This window comes from Gavialis gangeticus, unplaced genomic scaffold (genome assembly GCF_001723915.1).
Source record: "Gavialis gangeticus isolate Ggan-Ray unplaced genomic scaffold, GavGan_comp1, whole genome shotgun sequence".
Taxonomy (NCBI): domain Eukaryota; kingdom Metazoa; phylum Chordata; order Crocodylia; family Gavialidae; genus Gavialis; species Gavialis gangeticus.
Genome location: NW_017728997.1, coordinates 17,891,332 through 17,911,661, shown reverse-complemented (window position 1 = coordinate 17,911,661; position 20,330 = coordinate 17,891,332). Strand labels below are relative to the sequence as shown.

At 45.7% G+C, this 20,330-nt stretch overlaps 1 protein-coding gene across 19 annotated transcripts in view; it reads right to left on the bottom strand.

The window, feature by feature from the left end:
* FHIT (fragile histidine triad) overlaps positions 1-20,330 on the bottom strand; it is an 899,923-nt gene that overhangs the window by 110,844 nt on the left and 768,749 nt on the right. For all 19 annotated transcript variants that reach the window (XM_019504830.1, XM_019504845.1, XM_019504846.1 and 16 more), the window contains one exon: positions 3,417-3,485. In XM_019504830.1, coding sequence (XP_019360375.1) covers positions 3,417-3,485 — 69 coding nt within the window. The remainder of the gene's footprint in view (positions 1-3,416; positions 3,486-20,330) is intronic.

The window sequence follows — 20,330 nt, the reverse complement described above, 5'->3', positions numbered from 1 at the left end:
ATCAAATACGGCATATATAGATGTAAGCAAGCGGGTGTTTTGATTCAAGCCTTTTGCTAATAGTTAGTTAGATCTTTCACTGCAATTTTGATCACTGGCAAATGAACTGAATTAATCAATAAGAACATCTCAAGGTGCAAGTGAAATGGGAGTACTCTGAGTAAAATAAATAGGGCCTGATCCAGCAAACACTTTGGAAATTAAGTCAAATGCACATGCAAGTGTTGGCAAGATTGAGCTTCAAATAATTTCATAAAAATACGATGCCTGAAAAAGCCTCCCTCTCATTTTCACTGTGCACAGTGGCTGGTTAGCATTGCCTGGGAAAAAAAGAAGTTACTGTAAATATGCAGAGGAAAAGCACGTTCCTCAGCCAAAAGGTCCCAGTTCGAGTGGATCTGTTCATTATTAAAGATCCTCTAAAACAATTCAAACCAAGAAAGCAGAGACTTTTTTGATATATAGGGGGAGTGTCTACACATGCATTTATGTTGGTTTAAATTTACTATGCAGTAAGTTACTGCACATTAAGTGGGAAAAGGCCGGCATCTACACATGCAGGCATTAAAGATCATTAACTCTGTGTGTGGACTGACTTGGGACTAACCTTAGTCCCAAGTCAGTCCACACACTGTTACCGTACAGTACACGTGCATTACTGCGTGGTAACTAATAGAGTGTAAATTTGATACTTGCATGATGCAGGTATCAAATTTATGCTCAAGTTGGCATAAGCTGCCATATTTACTGCACAGTACAGGTTTGCATGTGTAGACGCATGCCTGTACTGTGCAGTAATTTCAGTTATTGCACAGTAAATGCACATGTGTAGATGCATCCTGGAAGATCAAGTGAGTTATCTGGGCAAACACCGCAGGAAAAGCCCTTTGGGATTGTGTGTCTGTCTGTCTTTCACTTGTTTGGCTACTAAACTTCCAATGCTGAAGCATAAGCAAAGCACAAATATGCAAAGAAAACAGCAGAGGTCGTTACTGCCCAACAGTCAATCCCATAAGAACCATCAGTCAACAGACCCATGCTTTTTCACCGGTAAGTATTCTCCTTACCATTTAAAATCACGCTGGCAGAGGATCCCTCAGAGCCTCACACCCTGTCAGCATGGGCTCGGACAAGGGAAGAGCCAGTGCTCATTCCTCTGCAGTCTCCATAACTCAAGAGCAAAGATGATAGCTCCCAGGCCAAGGAGGATTAAAAACACAAGAGGCTGCAATTCCTTTCAAAACATCTTCACTCCAGAAATCTGAGGCTGATGCCCAGACATCTGGGCATTTTCTTCACTTGTCAGACAGTGAACGAGTGATGAGATTTCTCAGCAGTCTACTGAGCACAAACAGATGATGGCATCTCACAGCTGAGAAGGCTCTAAGCCAGCTGCAGAAGGGAAAGCCAGCGTGTGATGTTAGCTTGTGTTGAACCAAAGCTGAGATCCAGCTTCCCTGGAGAATTCTGCACAAATGTTATGTTGCGTTACATCGCGCTTACCAGTTATGGGCTGTGCTTGGGTGTGCACTTCAGTGAGATGATGCTGGTGGTGCACACCAACCTCTTGACCTTTCAAGGACCAGCACATGGATGTCCACGAAAAGAGGTCGTATCCTTTTGTGGCAAAAGAAATGCTCACTGCTGTCCAGGGCCACTGCCCTACCACCATCCCAGTCTCCCATTCCCTTCCAAACCTAATACCCTCTCCCCTTTTAACTGTGAGCCTCCCAATTGTTGGCCATTTCCATTTTTTTTCCCCAAAATATCTCCAGGCCTCAATCCACTACTTTAGCAATGATGCACTGCTTAAAATAAAACCATTAGTTGAATCTGAATAAATGGATCGAAGTGACATTTTTCTAGTATTCCACCATATAACTAAAAACAGTTTAAAGGCCAAAAAGCCCTGGTTCACTGCAGTCATTGCACAACGTACCTTAACTCCTTGGGATTCAAAGGTGGCTGGTTTTTAATATTGGAAACACTGTGATTTGGATTCTTTCTCCAAGGGATACACTATTACATTTTTTTCTGATCATTTTTGCTTACTACCGCTACAAGTAATACCTACAATTGCTATCACTGAAAATGATGCATATTTTTCATTGGTTTGTTTGCTTCTTGCTTTTGGCAGCATTAAGTGTATGGCCCATTTCATTACACTTGGCTTTGCTTGTTTGCGCAAGTTTTACATGGAGGAGACAAACACATTTAAGAAATAAATCAAAACTACAAAAAAAAAATCTCGGGAGATCTCAGGAGCTGTTGTAGTACCTTAAACCACTTAACACATTAAAAAAACCCCCATAAGTCACACTTCAAGTTACTATATCCCTTTATCCACAGCACTAGGCAAGTATAATAATAAGACTGTTTTCTTATAAATATACTTATTTACATGGTTATATATTTCCCAGATCAGAGTTCTTCTCTTCACACAGGAAGTCACTGTTAGTCAAGACTAAATCCTTGCCTACCATACTTCTTTGCACAGTTATAAAAATCAGAAGGTATTAAAAATATACTACAGCATTTTTATCTTGAGTTCTATGAATAATATTCTATTGGGAGACATCACCGTGTGTATCTCATGAAGAAAAAAAACCCACAGCCCTCCGGTAGCATAAAAATATTGTGAATTGATCCTAAAACAGATGGTGATTTGGTGGTGTGGGAAAAAAAGTTTACACTTGCTATTTTCAGAAAGAAAAAAAGTTTGTATGTTTTAGATGCAATCACTTACCAAGCCAACTAAGCAGGGCACGGTCAGCCGTACACCTTGTCGTGGCTCCTCTGTTACTGGAAGCTTTCAGGTGAGGTTGGAGAAACAGTTGTGGGGAGGAGGGGATGGTTTAGATAGGGATGATCCTGCCTTGAGCAGGGGCTTGGAGCAGACGAGCTCCTGAGCTTGCAGAGTAGGGGGCCAGCTATATTCCAGCATGTGGGCCAAAATACTCCCCTGACCCTTCCCCTCGCTCTCTCAGTTTTGCCTGAACACGTTGAGGAGAGAAGGCAACATCTCTGCAAAGAGGATATCTGTGCCATTACTCACAGCACAGCCTACCCACGGGAAGGCATTAGGCAACTGCCTCCCACTATCTTAATTTACTGTCTGGCTGCACGGTATGATCCCTCACTTGGAAGAAAATTCACACAATGTGGTGTCTGGCCAATCTTCATCACCAGATTCTTTGCAACCAACTCGAGGGGTCGATATTCCCATCACTGCAATATCCACCAGCGCTTGCTGATGAACAGACGCCATATATATATAAATTCGAGGGGTCAAATCTGGCAGAGTTCATTCCAAATCCTTTCACTTTACCTAGGGCAAAGCCTGGCTCATTGAGCTGATACTGTCAAAGCTGACAACCGCTTCGATCCAGGAACAAGACCTCTGCGTGCGGACCTACCTCGTCGTAGACACTGTCATTTCTGCTGAAGTCTCCAGCCCTCCTTGGAAGTACGTGGACATGGACGTGCTGCAAATTTAAAAACAAAGCCACAGTGAGTGCCTAGAGCATTATTTTTTAGGTGCCAGTGGTGTTTTCCAGACATCCAATGATTACACCTTGCCACAGTATTATTTTCAGAGAAAAATGTGTTAACCTGTTCTATAATGGTATCTCAAATCATCTGAGAATACGCAAGATGAAACACATGAGAGAGCGACTTTGCTGCATAGATGAGCTTGCGAGTGGAGTGGCAGGAAGCGGAGGGCTCAGGGGAATTATTCATAGTTGTCAGTCTGAACCGTATTTAGCCACGGCTTTGAAATGACAACGCATCTCAAAGCCGACTAGACTGACTCTGAAACCAACAGGAATAAGAATTTGCTGGCCCAGGAAGGCAGATAGCAGGTGTAAGCAACAGGGGGTTTCATGGATGGGGTTGCACAATGTCGGCTTGGCAAAAGGCTGAGACGAGGATGGGATAAAGGAAATTCTCCTCAGACCCCACTGGCGTACTGCACAGATACTGTATCAGAGGCAAGACGCAAAGGGATGGATGGCATGCCTAACGGGGTGTATTTGACAAGGCTAAAAAGGTACTTCCAAGTCTTGCTTTTGGAACATTTCCCAGTTCAGCGGTATCTGAACTTAATGGACCAAACCTACCCAAGGATTCTGCAGATACAAGCCTGGGTGGAAAGCTCTGGTGATATGAAACCCATTGGGGACCAGCCCGAGGTGGACACAGCACTTACAGACCACAGGGACTATACAGTCAAGGACGTCAGAGTCAACAACAGCCCATTGGAGAGTGGGTGGAAACAAACAGTCGGACACAACACCCACTGAAGTCAATGGGAAGGTTCCCACTGTCCTCAGCAGAGGCGGGATCACACCCTGAAGTGTGCACAGCAGGATCCTGTCACCATCAACAAGGACGCCGCCTTTCTTCACAGGCACCAACCTCTTCTGGGGTGCTGCGAGGTTAGCCATCTCCAACACACGTGACTGGTCCTTTTTGCACCAGGGTGGGAGAGGGGAAGGGGCTTTACGTTGCCACCAGCCCTGGGGAAGCTTCTGCGTGAACGAGTGAATGAGCAGGAGACTCCTGAAGCACAACTCAGCTTTCCAGCGGTCGTGCTCAGGTGAACACGTGCCAGTTTTCCATCAGCCTAATTGAGAGAAGTTCCTAAGGCAGGGAAAACACTTTTGCCAGCTGGCTCTAGACTCACCCATGAAACCAATCAAAGATCCTCATATTACTGGGGCAAGCAAATGGGTAATGAAGTCCCAAAGCTCCAATATGCCTTTGGAAGAAGGAAAAGAAGAAGGAGGGAAAAAAAAAGGATATGTACATGCGTGTGTTCGGCTGCAGCAAGCCACGTAGCTCTGACCACAGTAGTAAAAGTTACACACGCTCCCTCTCACCAGTATCTCTAGTGCAAGGCAGTACCTAACCACCATACTAGAAGTTACATCATAGCCTTGTACTATTAAGCATCTATATAATACTTTACATTTCTCAAGCTCTGTCCAGGCTTTAACTAATGCTCCCCTCTCCTCCTGCCAGGTGGACAGCTAAGGACATCATCCTCATGCAGTGGAGGAGGCTTTCACATGACCACTTTCTTTTCTCGTGTAACTCTACCACAGTCCACGCTAAAACCAACTTGCAGTAGTCCAAAAGTTCAGCTACCTGGACTCCACAGTGACCAGCTTCAAATGGCAAACCAATAACATTACCAGTGCAGAGGTTCTTCAAAAGGCAAATGTACCAAGTGTGGCAGCCCTACTCACACAGAGCCAACAACGCTGGCTCGGCCATCTGAGCAGACTGGAAGGTGGATGTATACCCAAGGACATGCTAGACAGGGAACGATCGGAGGGAACAAGAACAACAGGACGTCCATCACTACAAAGACGCATGTAAGCAAGATGCGATGACATTTGGAATTGATCCTGACCAACTGGAAACTTTGGCAAGTGATTGTAACAAATGGCATCATCGTCTCAACCAGGGCATCGACATCCATGATGGGAACTGGCTCGAACTGCTTGAAGAGAAAGGAGCCCGTAGGAAGCAAGCAGCTCCCGAACCACCCAACCATGATGCATACACTTGTAACCACTGCCACAGATCATGCAAATCTCAGATTGGACTCTTCATCCCCATGAGATGCTGCAAACCAGGCACCTCCATCATAGGCTGCAATATCCACCATCTCTTGTAGACGAAAGGATGCCGATGAGTTCTAAAACTCATCACTGTCCTTTGTGCATGGCATGGCTTTCACCAAGTCATTTTCCTCACCTGACCCATGCTCATCCCTGATCTAACCCCACTGACTCCAGCAGACTTACACCACAGATAAATCAACCCAGGGAAACTCATGCAACCCCAAAAAAGTCAAAGGCAGGAGTCAAATGCAGGCAATCCCACTGGAGGGCCTTTTTCTGTGTATGGCTGTACCCAAAGACATGCCACATTAAGAGCATGGGGCAAAACTCATCTATCTTTGTAAGCTTTTCTGCAGCAAAGGTAGCTGCAAAGTAGCAAGGTGTTTTTCATTTATTTTTCCCTCCCACTCTTCAGAAAGAGTCTACCAGAAAAATTCCTCAGAAACACAGCACATTGGTAGAGAGAAAGAGCGGACAATGCTCGTTAAGAGAGAATTATGCTGCTTTTGAACACGTGTAGTTGGTGCCTAGATACCAGAGGTAGGAAGAGGTGAATCAGGAAGAGTCCCATGGGCTTTGAGCAAAGACCACTACATATTTTACACTTGGTACAACTTTGGAAGCTGCAAATCAACCCAAACGCATGAACCTCATGGAAATTTTCAGGAGATGCAGCTCAAGTGTATAATGAAACCCCAAATAAAGAAAAAAAGAAAAAAAGGAAATGCAAAGCCTGCTAGATGGAGCTAGCTTCAGTTCACACAAAGCATTTGCTTCCTGGAATAAAGAGAAAACATAAGAAAGTCTCAGTTCATGAAGTATTCTGAAACATCTCTCTCTTTCCCTAGTCTGCCCTACAGCCAAGTGAGTAATACTCTATTGTTCGCTGTTACAGTTATCCACAGCTTTCAGTAAATATAGAGTAGTGTTCAGAATGCTTTTTGAGGGTTAAAACGGTGTTTTTGAGTAATACATCAATGATAGTGCTCTGATAGGGTATTATACTAATACATCATGAGAGCGATAGTGCTCTTATGATGTATTAGTGCAATGCATCATCTGAGCATCATTGCTTTCATGATGTATTGCTCAAAACCACAAGGCAAGCTTAAAGAAGCTCTTTGGTACCACTGGGTCTTAAATTTTACATTTGGAAAATTAGGGATTTTTCAAGAAGGATGAAAGAATGGCGATTAAAAGATAGAGCTATGGACCCTGCCAATTTCACCGAGCTAGGAAGTGTTTGTGGTTTTCCTTGGATGTTAAATGTGTCATAAATAACCTGCCATTCACTTTCTTTCCTTGAGACAAGTAGCTCTTGATATTTACCTGACAAATGCAGACTTTGATGCATTTCAGGTGGTTGTACATAGCCAGACATCATGTCGCTAGCTGCAGGTGAAGAGAAAGTTAAACAGACCTACTTCTAATAGCTGTTCACATCCCCGCGTCACACAGCGTCCCACGATAGACACGGGAAAGGCATTATGCATGTGATCAGCAATTTGAGAGATTCAGGTAGAGAACAGACACTGCATTCGAAGCCTATTTAGTCAGTGGAAAGGCTCTGATTGATTTTAATGGGCTTCGGATTGGGGCATAGGGCTTCAAAAGGGAGGAAGATACAATGCAAAATGACTTGCATGGTAGCTAATATTTCCTAATGTGAGCCCCTGCCCAGGATGGCCATCTGTGATCAGAATGAAACAGGAGAAGCACAGAAAACTTGCCAAACATTTAACAAACCCCAATGTTTATGCCAGCATATGGGCCCCTTTGAAGCAGTGAGGACACTTTCATGGTTTATTCACCTTTACTATTTGCATTAGGGTTTTTTTTATTTTATAGAACACAATGTTGCGTAACAAAATCAATCTACCCTAGCCAAAAGCTAATGGGTATTTCTTTGGAAGAGGTAACTACAATCAATTAAGAAAGCAGCTGTTGGATTGCAAATATCCCAGATAGTTTTTAAAGAGAAGATACAGGAGAAACCGAATTCTCCCTACTGTTTGTCTAACAGAGCTGAGCAGGAGCAGCAAGAAGCAATTACATCTGAAGTGGTTTCCCTCTTTTCTGCTTTACTAAGAAAATAAAGTGAAAAATAGCTACGTGGAGCTATGAGTACCATGTGGCAAGAAACATCTGGGGTAGGGGACCGCAAGTCTTCTCTAACTGCCTTCCGGTTTAACAGCCTTCAGGGATTTGGGGAGCTGTTTCTATTCATTTATTAGTTCTTAATTTGTTTTTGCTTTCACTAAAGCCTCAAACCAGCAAGGCACATAAACACAGCCCCTACTTTAAGCAATGTGAATTGGTTCAATGGGGGGATGGAGTTCAATGGGGCGGCTCATGGACTGAAAACATGGTTTAGTGCTTTGCTGGATTGGGACCAAGGGTTATGTCTGCACTGCAAGCTGCAGAGATACCTATGCTAGCTGCAAAGAAGCTTCTTGGCAGGGTAAGAGCCTGTCTGGAGCACTGAAGGCACAGACAGAAGTGCTGCTCCTGGGTCCAACTCATGGTGCTTCACAGAAAGCACCATGAGTTAGACCGAAACTCTTGACCCTACAGACATTAGCTGTTGGGTCAGGAGGGTGGGAGATCGAACTCCAATTCAGGGCCAGTCCAGGATGAGAGGTTTTCCCAGCTATGCTGAAGTGGAGGGGGTGGACTGGATTGGAGTCCTCCACCTTGGTGGGCTCCAATCCACCTGTCCCACACTCCAGTGCTGGCTGGGCAACCCCCAGAATGAGTTCCCTCTGCTCTCTTCCTCCCTCCCATTTTGAAAACAGTGCTGGGAGCAGTGCTGGGCCGTGCAGACAGAAGTTACTGAGGGTGCTCCACTTTGGAGCACTTTCACCTGAACCCTCATGTAATGAGGATCAGGCACTTTTAAAGCACTCTGCAGCCATGCACTTATGTTTGGTCACGGCTGTAGGGCACTTTCAGGGGGCAAATTGGGCAAAAACTGTCACTTCTGTCCGTGCCTTGAGCTAGTGCAGTTAAGTTGCGTCTGGTCCCTAAGCTACCTGGTTCAGCACCGTGTTGAAAGCCTGACTGAAATCAAGATATCTCATATCTGCTGCATACCGTTTGTCCAACAATCTAGTTATCCTATCAAAGAGGAAAATCAGGTTTCTTTAGCATGATTGGTCCTAACAAACCTATGTTGGACCCAATGATAACCTTTTGGTCCAACAGGTGCTTGGATGTCTTGGAATCAGAATCAGGCTGAAATTCCCTGGACCCTCCTTTTTCCCCTTTCCAAAGACTGGCATTTTGCTTGCCTTGCCTTATGGAATTGTTCCTCTCTCCCATGACCAATCCAAACTAACAACAGATGGATATAACATCACATATGCAAATAATTGCAGCTCATGCCAAAAAAAAAAAAGTTTTCTTTGTTTTCTAGGCAAAACAAAAGCCCAAATCATGGCTCCCATTGTTTCTCATTGACTGAAATGTGCTATTCAACCTGGAACAAAACATTTTTACTACTATTTTTCCCCTTAAAAATAATCCATTAGATTTAGACAAATTGGGTCTCAAACCATTGCTAAGAGGTGCACAATCAGAACATTTCATAAAAAAGTTGAAATGGAAGGTCTTGACTTTTCACGTTTTTTCCTCTGTTCCAGTTTTGGTTGACCCCAAACTGCATTTTTCAGCCAACAAACAATTTGTCTGAAAAATGTTGCCCAGAAGCTCTTATTAGCGCCACTGTATTATCTCCCAGTGAATTGAGTTGTAGTTGGAGAATAACAGACTGACAGCCCTCCAAGTGTGAGGTCAAACCTGAATTCACAGAATGAATGCAGTGTGGGGAGGCAGGGTGTCAGCCTCCCCTGTAGAGTAATGCATGCGCCACAGTGTACCCTCGGGACCGAGAAAGTCAGTCTGTCTCTGGAGTCCCCTGCTCTTTCTCTACTGCTAATTGCAGATGTGTGGCTTGCAGGTATCTTCCCATTTGGAGCAAGATCAACATCACCATGAAACTCCCCTGAGTGGCTTCCCATCACGCCTGACTTTCTTTGAAAAACCCTTCTTTTGAATAATAAGCTACAAAAGCAAAACACAATGACCAAGACAGTTTACACGAACAGAACAATCGATGTTACCAACATCAGGACAGAGAAATAGAAGCCTAGGCAGGTATCACTTACTGGGCTGAGCTGCCGTTTGCTTTTCTCCCAGATTTTGATCAAGAAGCCAGGGCATGTTTGTAAGGCATCTGCATGCCAGTTATAGGCTTCATCCTCAACATGCGCTTTGCAATGACATGGTATGACTGGATGGTACACGGTCTTCATACACCAAGGTCTTTTAGACCATAAACTCTGTAGGGCAGGGACTTCAGCACCTTCTATATTTTCAGTGCTGCTACAATAGGACAAACTTCTAATAAAGGCAATTCCCTAAAGATGAGCTGTCTTGGCCCCAAAAAAGTTTCTTAAAAGAAGTCTCTTTCAAGTGACAACATCAAACATGGTTTTTGAACCCTTAATGGACAAAGAATGGGGAAAGAACCTGTAGGAAACAAGTCTAAACTGGAGGGAACTGATGAGACCCAGCAAGCGCATGTCCTCTGCAGTGCCCATGTCTCAATAACCAACTCTTGGGCTCAAAACTACACATAATTTTTGGAGTGACTTTGGAAGTGGTGAGATGCCTTGGTCACAGAGAAGGGCAAAAACCTCTCTAACCGTGAAACCTGGCAAGGGTACACATGTCTGTGGAAACGGCATTCCTACAAAAGCACTGAAGACTGCAAAAATGCTAGCTCAGCCATTTATTGGAGAGAATCATCCAATTCGGGTGAGTTTTGTCATAACCATGCACAGACGGAAGCCTCTTGTCACGGTCATAAGCATGTATTGAAATCATGCTGCCCTTGCGCTAGCTAGCTGTCAAAGCGTCTATGGATACACAGGGGCTCAAAATGCCATATATAATTGAAAGTAATTTTATCAATGAATTGAAGATGGGACTAGTGTCAGCCATCCCTAATGTCATCCCATTGTGAATGATGTGAGACCAAGGGCAGGTCTGTACTGCCTCTTTGCTGAGCTTGGGACTGCTACCGAGACAAAGGAATTCACTGCCAACGTACACCCTTTATTTTCCTTCCACCAAAAGTCCCTTTAGCTCAGATCACTCTTTTCCTTCCCAGGTGCTTAGTCTAAGGGCCACCTCACCCTAGATTGTGATAGGCACGAAAGATTTCCTGCCCGATAAAGGTGCAGATCGGGATAAGGCGTGTTCCTCCTCATTCAGCTTTGTTCTATGACCTCTGGCCCAAGTCTTCAGTCATAATCAAAGGGTGAGGGAGGAAGATGAGGCTTGCTGACAGCACCTTTTAGTCTCTGTCCATTCTGGACCATTTGGGAGATCTGTTATCCATTTTAAAGACCAGAAGAAAACTTATAATGTTTTTAACTATAAGATTTAACTGCAAACTCTCCAAAATAATACCAATTTTCCAAGTAAAGCTGTGTGTGGATGATAAAGAGTACCAAACGTTAGAGTTAGATAGGAACATGAAAAATAGGGCAATTTTGTCCTCTCTAAATTGGTCTTCCATGGAGCACCCATTTGTTATTCTTGATTAACTACTTGATTATCCCTGTTACGGGGGTATTCTATAAAAGAGATATGTTTGTGTATATGCAGCCTGCTAACAGGAAGAGCCCCCCCTACCGTCCCATAAAAACTACGTAGAGTTATGTACGGGTCAGTAGGTTCAATAAAGTTGCTGTTTTTCACTGAAAACCTATTTTAGGGCACAATCCACTGCACTCAGCTCCTGCTATGTAGGGCTAGCTGGGAAATAAGTTTTTTCATCCTTTCAGAATTTTTGTTGAATTTTCCTTGCCCTGGAATGAGACAAGAAGTTGAAATCTTTAAAATATTCACCCCAAAACCCCAAAACCCCAAAATGGAAAATTAAAATTCTGATTGGATTGGCCAAATCATTTTGTTAATTTTCAATTTTGACCTTTGGACCTTTTTAAAAATGATATGTTATATTACAAGCCAAGCAGTAGTTTACAATGTGTGCATGCACACACACGCGTGCACATGTACACGGACATGCACGCACACATGCCATCCCACAGCTTTGCTTTTAAAAATCTCAAAATATGATGTTATGACAATATGGAGACTTTGAGATGGGAAACTCACTGAAATGGACACGTCCCCAAAAAGAAGCCCCATTAGTGTATGCAGGAACTCAGATTCAGTACCCTCGATAAAAAACTTATCTGCTAATGACTTTGAAGTCGTTAGAGGTGCACTGTGGACGGACACTCGCAGAGAGCTATGGTCTTATCCTAACGGTAACGGGAAAGAAAAACATGCTGCCACAACTTTAAATCCACTTGAGAGCCGAAGTTTAAATTTGCACTGCAGAGGGTAATTGTAGTGTTTACTGGAGAGCTGCCAAAAATCAAGAGACCTGGTATCATGATAATTAGCTGGCACGCCAGTGTCCCTCACTTCGGCGGGGCCGTGGAAGGCAGGATTTGTACGAGTCCTACAATGCACCTGCTGAGAGGCAATGAATGAAAGCGAAGGGGGGTGGCTTGGGCCCGTCTCTGCTCACTGCAGAAGCCCCGGGGCAGGGATCTGCAGCAGGGAGTAACACGGTTGAAGTCAGTGGAGCAACAGCTCTGCAAGATGGGTGCAGGCCCCCAGGACCGCTGCTGCTTCTGTCTGGACTAGCCTTGCTGTCCTACTTGCCACCTCCGCACACCTTGCGTGCCCCGGGAGCGGCTCTATCGTTATCCGAGGTGTCAGGGTCTGGACGACCAAGGAAGCTGGTGCTCTAAACAGGAGTGAAATGCAATGGGAACTCTTCTAATTGGGGCTTTTCTCTTGAGCAGGTGGAAAACCTCACTCCTGATGCAGGCTCAAGTCCTCTTAGCGCAGTGCTGTGAGGCAGGAAGGAAGAATTTGGCCCAATGGAAAGCACATTCACTTTAACAGACCCCCCCTGCCATGCATACAGGCAGAAAACAGAGACAGTGGCCTCTAAGTGAATGAGGCCAGCAGCTGAAGATTTCCCATTTCTGCATGCCGGTGTGCTCCCCCCGCAGAGGACATCAGAGCTACATCTAAGCCTTGGTGTCTGTTCCCTTCTTGCTCTGCCCCATTGGCCTCTTGCACCCTGGTCCAGTGCTGATGCACGCTGGGGTGCACAAGGTCACTGCCATGCTGCGCCCATGGTCCTGGAGAGCACGAGAAATGCTGTTACTACTCCGCAGTATCTTCTGCCTCGAGAGCCCGCAGAATGGGGCAAACCCCCGTGCGTTTCAGACCTCACAGCCCCATTTCTATCTAAAGATGACGGTGCTAAAGCACAGACTGGTGAAAGGGCTCTCCAAGGTCACAGAGGGAGTCAGAAGCAGATTCAGGAATCGTTCTTGGCCCAATCCTGGCTTGCAGACCTGGGCCTCAACCAAAGATGACCTTTCCTCCCCTAATGGTGCAGGATCACCCCATCCTCATGCCGGGATCTGGAGTGCCGCATTCAGATGCAAATGAAACAGCCGCTGCTTCTCCCCTCTCTTGTCTTTACTTATGCCTTGATGAATGCACATTGTTTTAACACTTGCTATACCCATAATTACAGTTCCTTAATTTATGTTTCAATAAAATACATTATAATAAACATTTACAGCTCTGTGAATAAACATTTAAATGAAACTCCTAATAGGGGTTACATGTTTCGAAGCAGTTCATGGCTGTGGTGAAGTCTCTTCCTATAGTTAATGAGAGCCATTTCCATAATCTTCGCGTTACTGCTTAAGCTTCCCTTTAGGAATATTTTACAAAGTAAAATTTCTGTGAAATATTATCAACCAAAAGAGAAAACATTAAGAGGATTATGAAATTGTCCTGTTAAAGGGACAGCGTGAGCTTTCATGTCCCTCTAGAGATGCTAACACAGTAATTATGTTGAATGCACTCACTAATTATCTCACTGGTCCAGTGCATTATTGCTGTGTTTTCACTTTGGAGCCATGGTTTGAATGGAAAAGATGGGAGACCTCTCAAAGGTCAGACATGAAGGGTGAGAAAGCACTTACTTATTTTTCAGCGCTAACGAACTGGATCTCAGAGCTCCTCAAAATCTTGTAAACGTGGAGGTTCAGGAGGCTCCAGGAGCGCAGAGCACGGAGCCGAGGAGCGGATGAGAAACAGCCCTGCTGTGGGCTGCAGAGTCGCATGCAGTTTAACTCTTAATCTAATTCATACATCTCCATAATTAATATCCGGGTCTGGTCCTAGTTTCACTGAAGCTCATATGAGTTTTACTACTGACTTTAATAACAGCCAAACTTGATACCGAAGGTGAGAGCGAAAGAATTTTGCTGGACTTCAGAGAACTTGCAAATCCCTGGAGAATTACTAACGATGCACAAAGGAAAGTGCTCTCCGCACATGGACGGGTACACTGGAGACGGGCATAAAACTGAAATACACCTTGTTGGTACCAGCAGGTAATGAGGGCATCTACAACAGATCTAATACCAGTAGTTCATCCTCTATTGGGAGGGAGCTCAGAGGTAAGGAGATACACTATTTAGATGGCAATGACTCATTTTTGGGGCAATATTCATTTCTAACGTGTGCGGTTATTACCTTTTAACCAGGATGACAAGGTTTCCAGGAGAATGACATATTATTCAGGTCTAGTTACAGTGGGAAGTGAGACCAGCAGGAGAATATAAGGCTTTTCAATGATAGTAAGGAGACCCCACAACTTTGTGTAGATGATGAAATGCATTCAAGCCACAGTGCATCTCTCATCACATGATCAGTCTGTTCGCACAGATTTCCTTGGCTTTGTGTCAGTAATGAGTCATTCTACAGCCTTAAGAGCTGCATTTCCTACGAGCTAGTAAATATCCCCGTGCCCGTGTGCAGCGTGCAGATGCCTCCATTTAGTTATTTATAATATAAAAACTACACAAAGCAGCGCTGGGTCCCTAAATGTAGGACTGTTTTTCTGTTTTATTGCCGAATGTGCACATTCATCTCTGCACTTTAGCTGCTTCAGTGAAATCTTTTAAATGTAAATTATTTTTGGCTATAAAAAGCTGATTGTAGGATTTTTAGTATTTCAAAGGCGGCAATTTATGCGACTGGAACAAAATAAAACATTCAACAGACACAGAATTTCACCTGATCAGAAATTCTTTAATGTTTCCATGTACTTTCCTTTTCAGATTTCCCTTCCTGCAGCCTCGGTCTCCATCTTTCAATGAGTTTGAAATGGAAGATCTTGGATAAAACCATCATTTAAAGCAATTTGCATATCTGTCATTTCGTAACACCTCTTCCTCCGAGAGGATGTTCTCCTAGTATCAGCCCAGGCCCAGGCCCAGCCTTGTTGCATACCCACCACTTCAAGCCTAGGTGCAGTCACCAACGTGGTCAACGGGACAACCCACACGCTTAACCTCAAGCAAATCGGTAAGCTTCCCAGGGGCAGCACCTGGGCTTTCAGAAGGGCTTGGACTACCTCTTACTTTGCATAGACGACTTTAACCAGACCATGCAGAACAGCCTGGTATCTGGACCAATATTAGGTCTCTATGGGCTGTTTGCCAGGGAGAAGCCAAGGCCTCCTCAGATATCTTCAAATCTATACATAAACACTCAAGTCAAGTCAGTCCCAAAGTCACAGAAACCATTGGGGCACCCGAGATGCTGTAACAACCTTCCTCCACTCCAACGTGGTCACTGTAGACCCAGGCCTCGGCCGATGTGGTAGGAGGTTAGTCAAGTTGCTTTGCATTATTGGCAATTCTTTGGGCAAAGTGACCTGGTGGTGCCCATCTCCTCTCCAGCTATGGATGGCTGTTGGCTCGCAGGGAGCTCATCTGCCCTTTGACAGACCTCATTTTTAGTCCTGCTGGGTGTCCACACGCCCTCCTCGTGCAGGCTAGCTCAGGTGTGGGTGCCAATTTAGCTGCTGACATTTCTATATAGTAGCAATAAGTCGATGAATGCTGTAGGATGCTCTTGGATCCTCACGCGTTGCCTGTGGAAATGGACTTAGGATCTTGGCTACTTTTGCAACTGGGCATCGGTTCCTGCTGCGCTTGCTTCATATCTGGCCCTGCTCCCACTTCTTTCAAGTCAACAGCAAAATCCCCATGAACTTGAGTGCGGCAGAACTGGGTCCTTCAAAAACTTAAGAAATGATCCAATAGAGGAGGTCAAAAGATGGCAAGCCAATTATGAAAAATGTCACCCTCCAAATTCGTCTATTCTCATCAGACTTTCAAAAGAGACATAAATCAGCCAGATCTCTTCACCAGACAGTATTTCAAAATCAAAGCCTGCTATTAGAGCTTTTCCATGATCATTTTTCTTTATCTTTTCACTCTATCAGGCTCTTAATCCTCTGTGGCAAGAAGTGTACCGCAATACATGTTTGCGTGGCACACAACACAAGGGCCTCTGGCCCAGTTTAGGCCTCCTTGCACTACGGCAATAATCTCAAACCACCACCAGTTTGGCGAGCGACCTCATTCACGAGTTATTTGCTAAAACAAGTCCTCATCTGTTGCTGCTTGCAATTTTAATTGCTGAAATTTATCTCTGTTCTTCACATTCATGATTTGCAAAGAAGGGTGCGCTTTGCAGGAGAGGTCTACTAACTCACTTTCACTTTGATCCACGTGAACACCCGTAATTGGGAGAGGAGTTATTTCAAAATCATTTAAGTCTGAGAAGTCCTTAAACCCTAGAACATGAGCAGGTTTCTCGTACGTGCTACAGCTTGCCAGGTTTCCAGCTGAGACGACCAGACTTGCCGTACTGGAGACCTGTCAACAGGCATTTAGTCCAAATGCGCTCTGCTCGCGACTCTCCCCGCCATATGGGCGGCGGGGACGTAAAGGTGGGCAGTCGATGATTGTGTCCCTAAGCCATTTAACCTTCAGAATTAACGTTTTGTACACTACGCCACCCACCAGGAGGCTGTACAAGCAGGTGAAAAGATAGATGTCTAGTCTTAATGACTGTTTAGAAGACTGCTGAGCTATGGTCTGTGCCCATGTTGGTTCAGTTCATTAATGTAATTAACCAACAATCAATCTTTTTAAATTAGTTACACAAAAACAGCCACTGCCAGATCAACTGACATGGAAGTTAGGTCACGCTCCGTTTCTGCACGATTTAACATCCACGCTGGAACAGAGTACAGGGCGCGGGAACAGCGCAAACGCCAGCCAAATTCATTTGAAGCCCTACAACTTAATTAAAGTGTACAAAATCTGTGCAGCTGGCTGGGTGTTGTTGAGCACCGTCTCCCATGTTTGTGGCCAAACACCTTGACAACGCAAAAAGTGCCCGAGGAATGGAAAAATATCAAATACAGTTATACACAGGGCACCACAGAAGCGTTACAGGCTTTCGCAGAAGCGGTAGCTTTATAAAAACCAGGAGGCTGTCCAAAGCCTCATCCTTCTCTGTTATTCATGCACTGTACACCATACGCGCGCACGCACAAATACACACTTCTAACCGGCTGCAGTAAATTTGGAAAGGATCCTGAAACTTGAAGACGGCAGGTCTTTCACCCAACTTGCAGTCAGTGCACTGTCTCACCGAGCGCAGAAGAAAACAGCAGAACAAAATAAAGCAGGACAAGCAACCTGTGCTACTTTCCGAAAGCTGGGAAATCTTCACTCGCTGGTAAGGAAAGGGGTTCACAGCCTCGCCCAAGCCTGGAGCAAGCGGCAGCACATCCCAGGCACAGGCAGTGACGCCGGTCCAACACCCACCACCCAGCTTCCTCTTGCTTCAGGGGCTGGAGAAGGAAGATTTGCTAGGCTAGCACCTGCTGCAACGTGCATGCTCTGGTGTGAAGCCCAGCCCATTGCTGGGATGACCACGTCTTCACCAACTGCACCTCTGGTCCCCTAACCCCTTCCTGCTCCTTCCCAACCCCGGGCAGGCAGGATGAGGGGGAAAGCACAGCCCTGCAGCAGCTTGTTCTTCACTGCCTACAGCACAGACAAGGTGAGCACGGGCCCCAGAGGAAGCATTACTGACCTCCAGATATTCATTAGCAGCCCCTGTTTGTGCCTGCTCAAATCAGGACACTTGTGCTTCCACCAACTGAGCTGCACACGTCCTGAGCGTGCATCAGGTGGGCGTAATACATGTGCATTCCCTCTGCGCCGCTCCCACGTGTGGCTGGCTTGAGGCTAGGAGACAGTCTGCTTCTTAACCCTGAAAACTGAACCTGAACTAAGCTGTTTTCCTGTTCTCCCAGAAGGCCAGGTTTGCAGCTCAGCCTTATGTTCACTCATTAAGGTAGCATCTGGCTACTCTTAATCCTTTGCACCGAGTTGATCCGATTGCTTCTGCTGGGTGCAACACAGAGTGCTGCCGAATTGCTCCTAGGGAACCGGTCCTGCCACCCCGCTGAAGCCATCACATAAGGCACATGCAGGAACCAGCCCGCTGTCCATGAGGCAGCGCCGTGCTTGGAGTCTGATCCTGCGTGCTGCAAGCACTGAGCATCTCCAGCCTCCTCTCTCTCCTGGAGGCAGCTGCCAGCTAGCAGGGCCACTCCCTGGCCCCTGACCAGACCACATCCAGGGGGGATGCAGATGCAAAAACCAAGCTATTGCACTGTAACCTTAACGAAAACAAATCACTGAAAACAGGGCTCTCTGAACTGGGAAGGGTGGCGACGGGGAAAGGTGGGAGCGCAAGGCCTGGGTGATGGACAGAAGTCAAGGAAGGTGATGAACTAAAGGCCTGTTTTTAACACTGAGTGCAAGAACCGGAGGAGACATCTGCTTCCAGGATGGAGGGGAGGGATGCGCAGGGTATCACTATAAACCAGCCTCTACCCTCCGCAGCGCTGCTTCAACGAGAGCCCGGAGCAGGGCTGGAGCAGGCACGCATGGATTTCCACTCAGCCGCAGCCAGGAGCTTGGACAAACCTGTGCGGCTGCTCGGAGGAGCGTGGAGCAGCAGGCCTGCGCCAGCCTAGGGCACGAGGTTACAACTGCGGGGACCGCTGACTTATCAGACACTGCTGTCAAATGGACATGCAGCTGAGTGTCATAGGCCCTATACTGCTAATCACTGATGGAGTTTGAATGCTAAAGGGCTTGTGTTTTCAAAGCAGGATCTAGGCTCTGTCCTCACTGCCAACATGAACTTCCCCGATACTCTGGACCTATTGCAATCTGGTATCAAACTCCACAAAAAGTCCATCTACCCTGTTCTGTTTTAGGACCTCAACTGCTGCAGAGTTCAGGAGAAGGTAGCAGTGCATAAAAAAATGCAGAACAGGGCCCCAAAGTGTAGGTGATTCGCTCATAAATTCACTGCATTTACCAACACTGAAAGCATTGCTAGCCTGAGAGGGAAAAACCCACAGAAGTGTTAACATTAATTCCTCTCTGCTGCCTGACACCCAGCTAACCCAGCGCCACACTGCCATTTAGTGACGGAGAGCTATTTATTTATGCAACATACAGCTCACACTTAACTAATTAGGCAGGCTGATACATTGCAGAACTTGTGATCTATGTCTACATTCACATAAGTGCAGCATATCTAATGAAGGTACAATTGTGCAGCGCCTCCAGCACCATATTAAAAATGCTATATCGCTGAAGGAGTTTTCCACTCCAACTTTAATGTCAGTCGTGAACTTCAAAAGCACCTGTTAGCTGTGCCAGCGTTGGACGCGGCCTGAGCCTCCCCTGCTCTGTCGTAAAGGGCAGGACGTGCTGTTGAGGACAGGCGAGCCAGTTTACACGCAACCAAAATTGATTCAAACCTTCTGCCAGACTTTTCTGTGCTCTCAAAAGGTGGCCTGAGCAGTCTCCAGAAAGCTGTCTGCCTCGGCCTTGCGCTTCTTGGTTTGATGATTTTTCCTCATCGTTTCAATCATTTCTGGAGCCCTTGGAGGGCTGGTATCGGTAGACTTGTAACTCCTATTCAAACCTGAATAAACCTGTACAGAAACTGAGATCAAATCTTGCTCGAGTATTAAGAGCACCTAATTTCAGCAAGAGGCTTTCCTCCCAGACACGGGTCAGACTAGATTTAGGCTTACGGACATCCCCATGCCAGCTCCCACGCCTGTCGGTTCACCATTAGGAATGTCTACTTCCAGTTTCTGCTGGACTCAGCCGGGTACATAACGACCCTGATGCTACTTCCAGGGAAGGAAGCAGAGCAGACAGACAGCAAAAGTATTTGAAAAGAAACCTGGGGACCCCAGGGAAATGCACTCTCATGGGGTGGGTTTTTTAATGATGGGAAGAGAAGAACGACCGCTCATTGCCGAGCGAACTCCTGAAAGGAGATCTAGAAGAAAAGGCACGGAGAGGCACGCAAAAAGGCAGCGCCCTTTAAAGCATGTCGGCGTCAGTGCCAAAATCAGGCTTTTCAAATCCGAAGGCTGAATCTCGCTCCATTAAAAAACAGGCCAACGAGATTCCTCCCTGCCCAGTCTACCCAGACATCAGTGGCCAAGCGAAGCGTTCAAGTACCATTTCCACATCCACCCACACTTCCCATTTTCAGGTCCGAGGCACTTGCCAAACAAGGGTCATTAGTGACGGTCCACCCACCCACCAGCCACGATTCCACGGCATTTGAGACGCCGAATGGTTTTATTTTTAGAAACTCTTCAGCTCACAAAGA